Source organism: Sceloporus occidentalis, unplaced genomic scaffold, assembly GCF_023333645.1.
Source record: "Sceloporus occidentalis isolate IW3139 unplaced genomic scaffold, rSceOcc1.0.p SCAF_6, whole genome shotgun sequence".
Lineage (NCBI taxonomy): Eukaryota > Metazoa > Chordata > Lepidosauria > Squamata > Phrynosomatidae > Sceloporus > Sceloporus occidentalis.
The window spans coordinates 119,629,206-119,645,315 of NW_028316986.1; the positions used below are offsets into that span (position 1 = coordinate 119,629,206).

A 16,110-nucleotide genomic window follows, 5' to 3' on the forward strand; every position below is an offset into this window, starting at 1 on the left:
TGGATCTCATGGATGCTATTTGCTCACCCCACTGTTGTGTGTGGTAGTGGGACATACATATGGGCTGGTATCCTGTTGGTGAATTACAATGGAGCAAGTCAGACTTGGGCCATCACCACTCACTTTTGGGTTGTTTCAAAGGTTGGAATTCTGTGCCAGCTGCACAACCATCAAAATCTCCCCAAACCTACCTTGCAAATTTCCTCATCACAGCCATGTACATGTTGTCAGACAGCAGTGGGATCATGGGGATTCATCCAGTTATTTTCCTGTAGCTGAAAATATGGCAAGGATGTCATCTGCAAGGATCTGCACGAAAATGGCTGGATGCACCCTTCACCATCTTCTGTTCTCCAGCATCATGGTAATGGCCATAGTGTGTATGTGTGTTCCTGCTTGCAGAGTGGGCTTTTGGGGTAGCATAAGGACATATAGCTATAGAGATATGGCTATAGAGACATAGCTATATGATACACACACACAGTATCTTCTACCACAGGATCTTGTATTATAATTAATGAGTATGGGCTGAAACAGACTACAGAAATAATCAAGTCTGAAACCACTTTAACTGCCCTGGCTCAGTACCTGGGAATTTTAGGAACTGTAGTTTTGTGAGATATTTAGCCTTGTCAGAGAGCTCTGGTGCCACAACAAACTACAGTTCCCAGAATGCCCTAGCATTGTGCCAGGACAGTTAAAGCCGTCTCAGACTGGATTATTTCTGCAGTCTGTTTCAGATCTATGTCCTCTTGCCCTGAGAGATGTCCATGTGAAAGCCAGTGGTAGTGTTTGCAGTACTTTTGTTGCTTGATTTGAGGCCAGGTATTCATTAAGTATTCTGTACATGAAAGGAGTACTTGTCATCTGATACTTTTTGATGTCTGATATAACAGAATCTGTAGTTGGAACCTGAATAGCATTAAATATGAGAACACTGGTTTGTATATTAATTTAACTCATTTTATTTAACCAATCAGGATGCTCCCCTGTCCTTAAACAGGCAAAGAAAACTCAATCCCATTTCACACGTTGAATCTGAGTATTTGAAATCTGACATTTGAGATTAATTTTCAGTTTCATTGGATTTGGATTCCCCCCACCCCAGGTTTCACTTGACTCTTAGCATATTAGTAGGGTTGTTTGGATTATATAATTATTCACCAGCTGAGGGTGAAAAAACAAAATATGAATGGAATGTGGTTTCAGCTTCTTATAACAACAACAAAAAATCGAGCATTCCTAGCCCATGGGGCCCAAAAGTTCCACTTGAAAGTGTGTGGACAATCACTGCCAAAATCTCAGCCTCTAGAGAAATACTTGAAAAGACTTCAAGCAGTCGTACACAGGCTTCCTGTTCTTGGTTAATACCAATTCTGGAATAAAATTAAGAATATAGTGGTAATTTGCAATAAAAATAAAATAAAATCAATTGCAAAAGAAATTAGAAGAATGTGATGAAGTTGCATCCTTGTTACAGGCTACAAAAATTGGCTTTGCTTGCCGAAGAATTTAAATGGCTTGGGACAGATTCTTTTTTTTTTTAAAAACAACACCTATGTATGGCACACATGAGCCTGTCTTGTATTCTGCTGAAGAATATACCTGTTTGCAATTGTTTTCTGAAAGTAATTGTTTCCATGGGGATTATGTACTGTATCCAGTGGTGACCTTCCACCAGTGTTTTTCTCCCTCTTTGTCGTTCTCCATTGTTTCCTAGAGGCCTTGCAGGGTATTAGCTCCTCCTTTGACTCAGATCCCACTGCACTTGCAGCCACTGGTTTTTTGAGTTTATGCCCTATTTGCCATAGAGCTGAGGCTGTGTATTAAGGATAGCAGGTTGTTGAGCATGGGGTACTGGATATCCCCTTCCCTATGACCAAGGAAGTATGAATGTTGGCACACTGTGAGGCTGTGCCAGCTGGTACATTACCCACACAGCTCTAGCCTATGTGTTTGCCTAATTTGCCTGGTCTTGTAAATTCTCATAGCTGTGTGTGCCTTTTTGACATTTCACCAAGCATTCTATTTTAGCTTTCTTACACAAGAAAAGAGAACAACTCAGTCATAAAAACTGTAAGAAGAAGCATTTTCTGCCCTACTTTGTAGTCCCTGTACTAAAGATCTGTGGCTAAAGTTTGCTGACTGGTCAAAATGGCTGTGTCTGTCCACTTTCAAAATTTCTTTCCTGTAATTCCATACTCCCTTTTATGTCACAGGAACATAACCAATACGTACAGAAGCAAGCGTCTGTATATAGCCATTGATGATGGTGGTTAGGGATGAGGGGAATAATAATCCAACACATCTGGAGGGCATTGGATTGGGGAAAGAAGTGGCAGACCCCTAGCACCAATCTTACTAGTAAATGATTTCTACTATTCAGTCCAGAAATGGCTTGTTGGCTCTAGAACTGTGTGTTCAGCACTTGGACAGCTCCCATACAACCTAGAATAGCTGTGGCAGAGTTGTTGTTAAATGGAAGAACCACTGTAAAAACTGTGGGTGCATTCATCAACTTGTAATTCCTGAACCACCAGCCACTTCTGCTGCTATCTTAAAGACATGCATTGGGGAGTAGGTACCACTCCAGACTAATGCATTGGGGAGTAGGTACCAAATCCAGACTAATGTGGATTTGCCTCCCAAAATGCATGGTTTTGATTTCGTTCCAAGTTTTCATAAACTGGATTGGCTGTCATTTTCCCCCCTAGAGATTTATGAGGCCTATAATTCCTGCCCTTTATGAGGTGCCTGGGGAAAGAGACCTGCTGTGCCTTTTAGAGTTTTACTGAGAAAGATATGTTATTTATCACATAGGAATGAGATGCACTGGTTGAAATTCTCTCTTCAATGGCTTGAATGAAAACCACAAAGACCCATTCGCCTTAGCAGGGTTGGGCCTACTGTTAGGAAGAGTAAGACAATCAGTTCAGGCAGTAGATGTGGGGTGATGTTTCAGGTGATGTTTCAGTTTTCTGCTTCTGTTGGAGGACAGACATGTCATCCAGCTTGTCCTGGTCCTCCTAAACATTTCTGCAATATGTTATGAAGAATATAATCCTTCTATTTGTATTGATGTGGGATTCAACTGCTACTTCAGTCAGCATCTGAATGTGAAATGGAGCAAGGGTGCTTTCATCACAGGCAGAAAAATGTCTTCAGATGACCCCTATACCCTATACCACAATGAGAAATAAGACAAATATAAGTTAGGAAATGAGTTTAAGATTGGGTTTGTTTGCTTCCTTTTTCCTCTTCTGGGTCATCTCCAAAATATCCAAATCAACACACAGAAGCCAGAAACTGTAACAGCATAATAAAGGAATTGTAACAATAGTGAGAAGGTTCACAGCAGTCTGAACCTGTAATAGGCACCTATTAACACAGCATGGCAAGGAGAGGTGGAATAGGTTGCCCCAGCTCCCATATGATCTCAATAGATAAGTTATATTCTGGGGTGTCTGTGTGTCTTCTTTAGAGGTGAGATGCCCTGCTACCAGGGACAAAATCTTCTTTCTGGTTGCTCTATGCTTATGGAATCCTCTCTTTTGAGCAATTTGTCAGGTTCTAAAAGTATTAATGGTTATGTACCAGCTTAAAACCTTGATATTTCCTTGCACATTTAGTGGCAGTTGGAATTAATACCTTTGTTAGGATGTATCCACACTGCAGAATGAAAGCAGTTTGACACCACTTTAACTGCCACAACTCCATCATACAGAATCCTGGGATCTGTAGTTTGGTGAACCACCAGAGCTTTCTGACACACTAGGTTGACTAACTCATCAAACTACAAATTCCAGGGTTCTGTAGGATAGAAATATGGCAGAAAGTGATGTCAAACAGCTTCACTTCTGTGGTATGGATGCACCCCAAACTTTACTTACTGGTGTGAAGTCGAAGGCTTTCGTGGCTGGCATCCATAGTTTTTTGTGGGTTTTTCAGGCTATGTGGCCATGTTCTAGAAGAGTTTCTTCCTGATGTTTCACCAGCATCTGTGGCTGGCATCTTCAGACCACTTACTGGTCTTTGTCCAGCTGTAAGTTCTGAAATCTGTATTGTTCTGTTTAATGCTTCATTTTTTCAAAGTCAGACGATAATTTCTGGCAAAGAGCAAGTAAAAGATTACAACTTTCTTGTGTTCAGAAAATCTGTGTAGATTTTCAAGTTAGCGCAAGTATAGCATTTTAATAGTTTCCTTCTGAAAAATTACTTTTCTGAGTAATGCCATTTCAAAACATTTCCATTTTTAAAAGGGCTGTGGAAAGCATGTTTGAGTGTCACCTAGAACAAAACAAGAGCTATTTAGATTAAGTATGTATGTCCTGTGTAGCAAATACCATTTTACAAGTTTTAGGAATAAGTAGGCAAATTCAGATGCATTTTCTAAAATGTTCTCTTAAGAAGAGACTGATCTGAACCTCTGTTAGACCAGAATACAACAGTTGAGTCTGTGGACTTTACCTATTTGCTGACCCCTAGTTCAGACTAATCTATAGAACTAACTGACAAGTACTATTATTTAACAATTACTCTAGGTCCTCTTTACAGGCCTTTTGTGTTTGCCCAGTCTTCATCCATTGTCACTGGAAGTTGTTGTTTTTTAGCAGCATTGGGATTGGGAGAATGATGAAGGAGGGCTGGAGAAACACAGTTTTGGTGTCATGTTGCAGCAATGTGTTTGCAGTGATCAACAAGATAAAGCTTGAGCTGCATCCCTGGGTGGATTTTAGAAGAAACCTTCAAATGGTTGGCTCAAAATGTTCTTGTTGATTTATGCAAAACTTATCAGACCCAGTTGTTTCATTTCACATATGATTATTAGTTTTTGATAAAATGTTTGCTACAACCTGTTGAACTGCTCTTCTTCTCTGTGCTATAGAAATCTATCCCTATGCTTTCCATTTTAGTTTTGCCTTTGCTACCAAGTTTTTGGTTACAAGGTAGTGTCCAGGAGCACTTCCACTTCATTAACCAAGTTATATCTGTATAGATGATTTTGAATCTAATTTTGCCAAAAACATACAATTGGGAAAAGTCAATGCTGACCAAGTAGACTTCTGCTTCAACAACAGAGGTTTCTCCCTCTCATATTCAAAAATCTGCACTGGAAGATACGCCCAACAATCTAGAGCAAATTTTGGGGTGTACAGGAGGCTGAAGGTGCAATGAAGAATCACCCTATCTCCTGCCTCTTCTGACACCTGCTCAATCTGTACAAAATCTGCAATGGATTTCATCCACGGGCCATAGCTGCACATAGGGATATGCCACGGTGCAGCTTTTTTGTCCCTGTTTTGATCCTCTATTCACAGGAGTAGGTAGACTAACAGGGAGGGATAATTTATCATCCTAGGTTTACAGTTATCCCATGTTTGGATATCACATCCAACTACCATTGCCGGGTATTTTTACTGTAACATCCAAATCTTGCATTATGGCTTGTTGTAAACAAATAAGTCAGGATTCATAAGCCAACAACAAACCTTGTTTTAACGTATCCTGGTTTATGGACCATAATAAACTACAGTTTTGGGGTTGGATATCATACTGCTGTGCCAGTACAATAGTATGCAATAGGAAAGAGAAAGATGTGGATTGTGATCCTGGCCAGAAATCTTCTAACAATTGTTTGAGAAGACACAGGTCTTCACCTAGCTTGCAGGAATCTTTAAATAGGTCTGTTAATATTTACATGTGAAAGTAATACATCTGCTTACCAAACATCAGTCTCCCTGGAGTCAAATTGTAACTGAAGAGAGTCCTTCAGTTATATGTGCAATTGTGAAGACTCATGTAGTCTGCCAAGAAACTAGTTTACACCTCTTCTAATGGATTAGAATTTGTGAAAATATCTCTCCTTAGCTGTTTCTCTTTCCAATCCTCCTCTGAATTTTGTTTAAGAGGCACCACTTGTAAGATTCATATTGCATTCCAAGGAATTTGAAATGCTCTGAAACTGCTTTTTTGGGGGGGTGGGGCAGGGGGGTGTTGCCATTTCTAATCAGTTCCTATTAGCTGATTACCCCTCCAGATTTTTCAGAACAGCCCATTCATTAATTTTCAGACAGTTAAAAAGAGCCACCATTCATTTTCTTAAGCAGAATGTTTTTTAAAAAATATATCCTTGTTTTCTAAAATTATGCTTACATACTCCCATTTTGCTGGACCTAAGTACCATAAAGGCAACAAACCTGGTTTGATCTTGAAAACCAATCAGGGTCAGCCCTGATCAATACCCAGGAGACCACCCAGGAATATGAGGCACTGTAGGTTATATTTCAGAGGGAGGGGCTGGCAAATCAACCTCTGAGTATTCTTTACTTAAGAAAACCCCATGAAATTCATGGGGTTGCCATCAGTTGACAGGTGACGAAGGCACATACATATACACACATAACCTAGGTGTACAGTATTTCAGAGGATTTGCTGGCATGGGTATACTGTACACATCTCCTGCTCCATATCTGTTTCAAGTCACTCTACCTAAATTTAGAAGAGCCTTTTCTTTGGCACGATTTAATGCCCTCCCCTCAGCGGTTTTGGAAGGCAGGTTCAAGAAAATTCCCTTCCATGCACGGCTTTGTCCCTGCAACGAGGGAGACATTGAAACTCTTGAACATATATTCTTATATTGTCAATTCTATAAAGATACCCGACTTCAACTGATTACCCCTCTTTTGGGAAAATTTACAAGTTGTACAGATACCTCACTTGTTTGTAATCTTCTGAACTGTCAGATACCTAGCATTGTATACAAAGTAGCAAAATTTTGTTACATTGTATGTAAAATACGTCCTCTAATGAAGAGATGAAATTGAAATATTAACTGAGACCGATATTGATAGAGAACTGGAAGCTATCAGAGTCAGATGCGGACTGTGTTATATGGCTCATGTCTTGTCCTCTGTGATTGTATTTTATGTATAACAATTGCATTTTATTCTTTTATCTCTTTTGCTATTCATAGCTGTAGTGCAATCTAAAAGTTTTTACAATTAGACCTTAATATTGGTTTTTGTGATTGCTATTGTATTTGCTGGTCAATTACCGAATAAACTTTATTACAATTACACATCTTCCTTGTCAACAGCTCTTGTGATTCTTCATCAGTTGAACTCCCTCAGCCCAGTGTCATAGAGAAATCTCAGCTGTTGTTCCCTGGGCTTAATGTCTATAAACTCTCTTTGACTGTTGTCAACATAACATTTTAATTGGCTGAATTCTGAATTAACTAGCACTGCCAGTGTTTGCTTTGGTTAACTGAATAGGGCCATCAGTTATTCTTGGTAGCTTTAAAATATACCAAGGCTTCATCAAAACACTTCAGTCTCAAAAAGTGGAAAGTGGTATTTATTTCAGGCTGATTTAATGGCTCCTTTTCAAGGTAGAATAAATGGAAACATGAAACATGTTTGTTTTTCCTCAATATAAATGTGCATGTCCCCCTTCAAAACCCTAGGCATTAGAACCTGAGCTGAGGTACAAAGCTGATCTAATATCAATATTGTTAGGCTTCCAAACAATCTTGCCTTCTAACAATCCTTGCAAACAGAGCAATACAGAAGTTTCTATTATTTCATTTCTTCTTCTGCTTTCAAACTTTGTTGTGATTGTTGCCCTTTGTGTTGAGGCGGACAGTGCAGAACTCCACATGTTGTGGGATTGTATCTCCCAGGATTCCTCATATGCTAGCAAGGGCTAATGGGAACTGCAGTCCAGCCATAACAGGAAGGCTACATTTTGTTCACTCATATTTTATAACCTCATTACTTTAGTGGAGGACTGGGAATAAGGGATTCTCCAGATATTGCAACAACTTCTACATCTATTGTCTATGCTAACTAGGGTTGATAAGTTTTACAGTCCAACAGTATCTGAAGATCCAGATGTATTTCAGATGTTGCCAACCTCTGAAATACAATGTTCAGATCCTTCAAAAATAGCTTAAAGCAAATATTGTCATATGTTGTACATGATCCAGATGGTATGGTCCTTCAAGGTAAGACTGTTCTGGGAATCTTAGTTTGAATCCTAAGAGGCAGATAATGGAAAACTAGGTTAAAAAAAGAAAAGACAGGTGAATAATGCATTTTGATTTTTCAGAGTACTCTATCTGGAAGTACACTTTTTATATTTTGACTTGAGGACAGGTACACACATTCTAAGCAACAGCTTCTGACTTGGCCTCAAAAGTAGCCAGTTGCCAATTCTTCTTTGGCATGATTAAATGCTCCATATATCATATGCTAAGGACCACATCAGGAAAAGAGATTCCACCTCAACATTAGGAAGAACTTCCTAGCGGTAAGAGCTATTTGACAGTTTAACACACTCCCCCAGAGTGTGGTGAAGTCTCCTTCTTTGGAAGTTTTTGAACAGAAAGAAGATGGCCATTTTTCAGGAGGGTTTTGATTGAGTGTTATTGCATTGCAGGGTGTTGGACTGGATGGCTCCTGTGGTCTCTTCTAACTCTATGATTGTATGATTCCTTGATTCTATGACTTCCCCTCATTTTGTAAGGTCAGGAATCAAATATCAGCTTCACTATCCTACAATCCATGTCATACACTCTAGATAAGGAATTTCATCCAGATTTAATTGTACTACAAGCAGACCCACTGAAATCAACAGGATTTGAATTAGCCATCACTTACTCCACTGATTTCAGTCGGTCTTCTGGGTAACACTAAATCTGGATTTAACTCATGATGCTGTTGCTCTGAAATTAGATGGAAAATGTTGCATTGACACACTTTTAACCAAACATTTCAATAAGCCCCTAGAGATCATATGTGAAATATTACTTTGAAATGTTGTTTTTTCCATCATTAGTTTGCAGCCAGGAAGAAAGAAGCATCTCCAGCCACTGTTGTCATGCTTTTTAAAAAACGTGCCTTTTCGCGTAGCTGATACTTTAATTGGGTAATCTCAAGCCATCTGGCAAAGAATAAACATTTTCTTAGTTTTAATTATGGTACAGCCTTAGGCCTGATTCTAATTAGCAGTTTGAAAGAAGATGTAGTGATGCAGAGAGCGAAAGATCAAAGATGATGTTACAGAATATTACAGCTTTGTAGGAACTGATGAAGCTTTGTAACACAGATGTGGATGCAGTTGCAAAAGAACAATTAGCGCTGTTTCTGAACCCACAATAGCATATCTCACAATAAATGAGGATCATTCTTGGCCTTTTAAAAAAACTGTATTTGCTTCTTCATTCTGCAGGACAGGTATGGCTGAACTGTTCCAAAGAAGCAAAGAGTATTTGTGACTTTAAAAGTCTGCCCTGTAATTGCCATAATTTAACAAGCATAGAATTACAGAACTAGAATGTACACGAAAGCTATCTTGTCCAACCCTCTGCCATGTAGGAATACACAGCTACAGCACTTTTGAGATACAGCCATCCAACCTCTGTTTTAAAACCTCAGAAAAAGGAGACTCTACCACCCTCTTATGTGTTCATTCCACCTTCAAACCACTCTTACAGTCAAGAAGTTCATCCTAACATTTAGGTGGAATCTCTTTTCTTGGAACTTGTCTGTGTTCTATTCTGTTGCTCTGTTTTCTAGTCTCTGGAGCAGCCGAAAAGACATCTTGCTCTAACTTATTGATATCGCTTCATATATTTAAAGATACCTATCATATCACCTCTCAATCACTCTTCTACAAGGTTATTTTTTCAAAGTCTTAATGACTCTCAAATGCATTTATATAGATTTTTCAAAATAATAATAGTCGTCAGCCCTATGTGGTCATAATAGTCATATACAGTGAATACATTATCTATCAATAGCCTTCTAAGAATCACCTAAACTCCAATAAACACAGCTCTGGCTGTGAGAGATGTTCACCCTAGTGCTCCATGAAACTCTCTTCACTCCTTTACTTCCTATATCCAGATCTTGGTATGCGTATGCCCCAGCCTTCACACAAACATACTCAATGTACCACAAGACCCCATATAGAATTTAGAGGAAGAGGCAGTGCAGAGTAATTCAGATGATCTAGGCAGGTGCTCCATAGAGGAGAGGGATGACTGGGTCAATTTACAGAAGGAGTACATCAGCCTACCTTTGTAAATCAAGGGGAATGAGATTATCAGTGGCTCCTTGCCAGGATGACCATATACTACCTCCAAAATCAGAGGAAAGATGCCTCTATATCAGATGTTGGGGAACACAAGCAAATCATGCCAGTGAACTCACAACTTGCTTGTGGGTTTCTCATAGCTCTCTTGTTGACCATTTTAAGGAAAGAGGAATGGACTAGACAAATCTTTGGTCTGATCCAGCATGGCTCCTTTTATGTTTTTAATGGACAGCGTGCTGAAACAAATGTATGCATAAGACTTGGGGGGGGGGGAGACAGAATGGGTCATCATTGACATACTGGGCTCATACTTTATTAGAAGTGGCCTAAAGACAAATATTGAATTGGGTATTTTGCATCTGCTATTTCAGTGTGTGTGTGTGTGTGTGTGTGTGTGTGTGAGAGAGAGAGAGAGAGAGAGAGTGAGACAGAGAGAGGGAAAGAACCCGTGTAATAAAATGTATTTGAATCTCATGATATAGAAACACATGTACTCATAGTACAAAGAGGTAGAAAACAGCATGATAGGTTCATAGACTAAAGAGAAATTAAGCAGAAAGACAAGCCAAATTAATCCTTTTTATATGTGCTCCCCAAAACAAAATAATCCAAATGGGTTGCTAGGTTAAGTTATTTTTCCTCTCTCTTTCATATTTAAGGCCAGTAAGTCACATTGAAACCATCTGGTGTTGTTTTAAGAGTGTTCCCAACATTTAATGAGCTTTTTAAAGGCAAGTTTAAAATCTTCATTAAAACTAGTGTACAGCAGAGGATTGACCAGAGAATTCACATAACCCAGCCATGTCAAAAAGTGAGCCACATCAGAAGACACATTGCCCAGTCCTAGGCCCACAATAAGTTCCTTCATAAAAAATGGAAACCAAGATAAAATGAATGCGCTTAAGATAAGGCCAAGGATTCGTGCAGCCTTGCGCTCCCGTACACTGGAAATCTGTTGTCGGTCTCCAACAAAATCCAGATCATTGTCAAACGTAGGGCTCCTCATTGAAGCATGCATTCTGTCAAATTCCATGGTTGGATCAGATGTGGAGAAATCTGATACACAGAATGTCTGTGTGAGCTTACAACTGGCAAAGGAGTTTTGACTGTCTGTACTCCTGCTGCTGAGGTGTCTGCTTGATCCACGTTTTTGATAAAGGCTCTTTGCAGCATGATAAATCCGGTAATAGACAATCAATATAAGGGTCAAAGGGATATAAAATGCTCCAAATGTGGAGTAAATAGTATAGATCACATGGCTGTGTTGAATCTGACATTCACTGGAATTGGTATTAGCACTATGGTTTCTCCAAAACAGAGGAGGCATGGAGATAAAAGTGGATATGGTCCATACTGTGCCAATCATAACTGCAGCTCTCTTGGCAGTTCTCTTCCTGGCGTATTCAATGGCATCTGTAATGGCCCAGTATCGATCCAGTGCAATGACACAAAGGTGAAGTATTGAACATGTGCAACAAGTCATGTCTATGCTCAGCCATATCTCACAGAGAAAGTATCCAAGGGTCCATCTTTCCATAACTATGTAGGTAATACTCAAGGGCATGACCAAAACAGCAACAAGCAAGTCTGTAACAGCCAGTGAGCATATTAAGTAATTTGCTGGCTGGTGAAGCTTTTTGGTTGTACAGATTGCCGAGATGACTGAAGAATTCAACAGCATTGTCAGGGTAGTAATTACAGACAGAGTCAGGGCAATCAGCATGTTTTCGGTGATTGTCTTGGATCTGACAGCCACACTAGTTTCTGTTGTGAGGTTTGTATGATTCATCTTCTCTGGCCTACATAAACTTCTCACTGCCTTGAGTGAGTGGACAGAATTATGTTTAAAACCCCTCCATTCCAAAAGACCATCAAAGATACATAGAATCATAGAACCATAGAATTGGAAGAGACCTCAAGGTAGAGTTGTAATCACAGAATCATAGAGTTGGAAGAGACCTCAAGGATACTTTATAGTTGATATCTGGAAGTCCATCTTTTCCATATCTAGGTGTTTGTATCCCACTTGTTCACTGCTTTGCTGGAAGACAAAATATAAGGCTGTTAGTAACACATTTTCTGACTACTTCTTTATTTAAGCCTCATGCACCAGGATGGAACATTATTGTCCCCAAGTCATGTTTTATTGTGGCACCCACACAAAAATAAATCTACAGGGTGGGCATTCTGTGGCAGCACCTGAACAACTGTAAATAATTTCCCCATATTTCAGTCTTCACTTATTTATTTACAAAGAGAAAACAGCCAAGACAAAAATGTCCCCGTGTTATCTCTTGTTTTTTTGCCACTGGGACACTGCCTTCTTCCAGCCACTGAAACCAGTTGTGTCAAAAACACCCCATATTATTATTTTTTGGTGGATGAAGCAGCAAAGAAAAACAATGTGCTGTGATTCTGAGTGTCCTTTGACTCTGCACACGTATAGCTCTGTGATTCTACTTTAGCTGCCATGGTTTCATCCTTTAGCATCTTGAGATCTGCAGATTATAGGAAGGAATAATTAGAATTCTCAGTCAGAGAGCTCTTGTAAACAACTGCAAACCCCAGGATGCAGCCTATGCAGCTGAAGTGGAATTATGGTGCTACAACTGTATACTGTGAAACATTGGCCCCAGTTGGGTGCATAGTGGAATCCACACTAGTGTTAAGAAATGCAATACTTGTCTATTATAGATTTGTAACTCTTAATTGCACTACCAATGTGGCGTAGTGGTTTGAGTGTTGGACTATGATTCTGGAGACCAGGGATCAATTCCCAACTCAACCATGAAACCCAATGAGTGGCCTCAGGAAAGTCACATGCTCTCAGCCTCAGGGAAAGACAATGGCAAACTTTCTCTGAACAAAGTCTTGCCATGAAAACCCCATGCTAGGTTCACCTTAGGGTTGTCATAAGTCAGAAATGACTTGAATGCACACAACAAGAACTTTAATTCTACACTATACTAGAATTAGGAATAGAAAATACTTTAGAATTTACTCAGCACAATTCTTTGAGACCAAGATTTGAATCCCCATGCAACCATGGAAACCTACTAGGTGACTTTGGGCAAGTCATACACTTTCAGCTTCAGAGGAAGGCACTGTCAACCTCCCCTCCCCCCGATCCTGCCAAGAAAACACTATGATATGATCACCATAAGTTGGAAATGATTTGAAGGCACTCAGTAACATCCAAGACAGTGGATGTTGTTGTGTTGTTGCTGTCAGATCTAAGATGGTGGCTGCCCCCAAGCATTGGAACTCCCTTTCCAGGGAAATTAGACTGGCACCCTCCCTAACCGTTTTTCATATAAAAACAAAGAATATCCTATTCCAAGAGGCATTTGATGAGTAAAGATACACAAAAAGGACATCTTACACAATACACTGGATATTGCTAATTGTTGTTGTGGTGTGTGCGTGTTTAATGTTTTAATCTGGATTTTTTATTATTTAATTCTATTTTAACTTGTGTATCTTGTGAATTTTCAACATTTTTAAAAAAAATCTTTGTAAGCCTCTTTGAGTCCCTGGGAAAGCTGGGGAAAAGGCAAGATAGAAATAAATATAACAAAACAACAACAACAACAACAACAACAACATGTAAGCTAATGTTAAAAACTGATTTTCTGTTATAAAAGAAACACCCAAAGCATAACAAAGGACATAGCAAAGATGGAAAACAAGATATCAAACGACTTAAACAAAAACAGCTCTGATAATAAAATAAAGTACACTGGTAATAAAGTACACTGGGCAGTTTAAATAAGAAAGCAGTCAACGGCTACATCAGAGATTCACTAGAGAGTCTTAGGGGTTGTTCCCACTAGGTGAAACCCCGCGTTCTGAATCGAATCCAAGGAGTGGCGTTCCTATTAGGATCCGATTTAAAGCTAGAACGGTTCTAGAGCAACCCGCAATCGTCCCCACTACAAATCGAATCGTAGAGCGGGATAAAAATTTAAATCGAGTTTTCCTCATTTAACGCGTGTTAAAAAAACACTAGGGTCCGACCTACGTTTTTCCATTGATTTGAGTTAGGAACCGGAGCATTTAAATAGGAACGACAACCTTTGAAATCAGGTTAGCTGGATGGGAGGAGCCGAGTGCGATGGGGCTGGCTTTGGGGGAGTTGCCCTTTCTGTCCCCATCCGTCATGGCTGTCGCCATTTTTGCTTCCCTCACCCCTTTGTCCGCTGTGGTCTTTCAATAAGAGATAAGGATTATTTTTATTTTTTATTTTAATGGTTTACAGGCGCTTAATCTCTTCAGCGCTTTAAGCGCCTGAAGTCCCGGCTGCTCAAGCGCCTGCATCTGCCGGTGGATTGCAACCTCCCCTCTGTGTGGGGAGAGCCCATTTCTAACGGAGGAGAGGCAGGAAGGGAAGCCTCCTCTCGAAGAGGCATTCCCTGCCCGCTTGGGCTCTGATCTCGCCCAGACAGGGAAGGGAAGGCTCCTCGCGAGGAGGCATCTGATCTCGCCCAGGCAAGGAAGGGCTCTGATCAATGGGGGGGGGGGGATAGACCCTTTCTCCCTCCATTTCTCAAATGGAATCTGCCTTCTCCTCCAACCCTGGAAAGAGAATCTTTGGGAAGAGTGCTCCCTCCCTGCTTTTCCAGCAGCCTCCTTCATTGATCTCTGGGCTCTCTGAAGGGATTCTCCCTGGCTGTCTTGGGAGACATGAAGAGGGGATGCTGTCATGGAAAACTTATCCCATAGTTCCTTTGGAAAGAGCTTGGGTTTCCTAAATTCGCTTTTCCAGCAGCCTCCTTCATTGATCTCTGGGCTCTCTGAAGGGATTCTCCCTGGCTGTCTTGGGAGACATGAAGAGGGGATGCTGTCATGGAAAACTTATCCCATAGTTCCTTTGGAAAGAGCTTGGGTTTCCTAAATTCGCTTTTCCAGCAGCCTCCTTCATTGATCTCTGGGCTCTCTGAAGGGATTCTCCCTGGCTGTCTTGGGAGACATGAAGAGGGGATGCTGTCATGGAAAACCTATCCCATAGTTCCTCTGGAAAGAGCTTGGGTTTCCTAAATTCGCTTTTCCAGCAGCCTCCTTCATTGATCTCTATGCTCTCTGAAGGGATTCTCCCTGGCTGTCTTGGGAGACATGAAGAGGGGATGCTGTCATGGAAGACCTATCCCATAGTTCCTCTGGAAAGAGCTTGGGTTTCCTAAATTCGCTTTTCCAGCAGCCTCCCCCATTGATCTCTGTGCTCTCTGAAGGGATTCTCCCTGGCTGTCTTGGGAGACATGAAGAGGGGATGCTGTCATGGAAAACCTATCCCATAGTTCCTCTGGAAAGAGCTTGGGTTTCCTAAATTCGCTTTCCTAAATTCGCTAAATTCACAAACAGTCAATGAAATGGAAACGATGCCAAAAGATAAATCGCTTCCAAATATTCCGGATTAACGTTACGTCATTCTGACGTACTATTGATTGACAGCTCCAAATAAGGTATGGAGGAGAAGAATCGCTTTATTTAAACACTGATTTCATGCCAAGTAGGAACGCTTGCAGGTAAAAACTTCGATTTAAATAACCAGATGGGAACAATGAACAAAGCGATTCGGATAGTGGGATAAGAACAGTGTTATTTTGAATCGATTTTATTAAAAACGTTGTATTTTAAATCGTTTCAAATCTTAAGTGGGAACAACCCCTTAGAGGAACAGGAAGGATTTTTTAGGCTACTGGAGTTGAAGTGTGATGTACTCCCACAGGCCCCAGTAAGAAGCACTTTTTGCAGACAGAGGATCACAACAGAGGACTCTTCTTTGTGCACTGGAGGATTAAACTTTCTATGATGCAGAATCTTTAACTGGAACACAAGGGTGGTTTTTAATAAATAAGAAGCCATTTCATGAACAGTTTCACATAATAACTTCAGGTTGGCTCTATATTAAACTGTGCTTGGAAATATATCTTTGAAAAAGCAATTAAATACCATTATTGTTCCAATGCTTCCCCAAAGTAACTGTCTGAGATCTAGTTGCTCATATACATCTTC

The 16,110-nt window shown here is 40.2% G+C and overlaps 1 protein-coding gene across 2 annotated transcripts in view; it reads right to left on the minus strand.

Annotated features, from left to right (window-relative positions):
• Positions 1-10,679: 10,679 nt before the first annotated feature.
• Positions 10,680-16,110, minus strand: part of LOC149311325 (5-hydroxytryptamine receptor 1E-like) — a 59,140-nt gene continuing 53,709 nt past the window's right edge. For both annotated transcript variants that reach the window (XM_089528544.1, XM_089528545.1), the window contains exon 2: positions 10,680-12,139. In XM_089528544.1, coding sequence (XP_089384670.1) covers positions 10,793-11,989 — 1,197 coding nt within the window. In that variant the 5' untranslated portion in view covers positions 11,990-12,139 and the 3' untranslated portion in view covers positions 10,680-10,792. The remainder of the gene's footprint in view (positions 12,140-16,110) is intronic.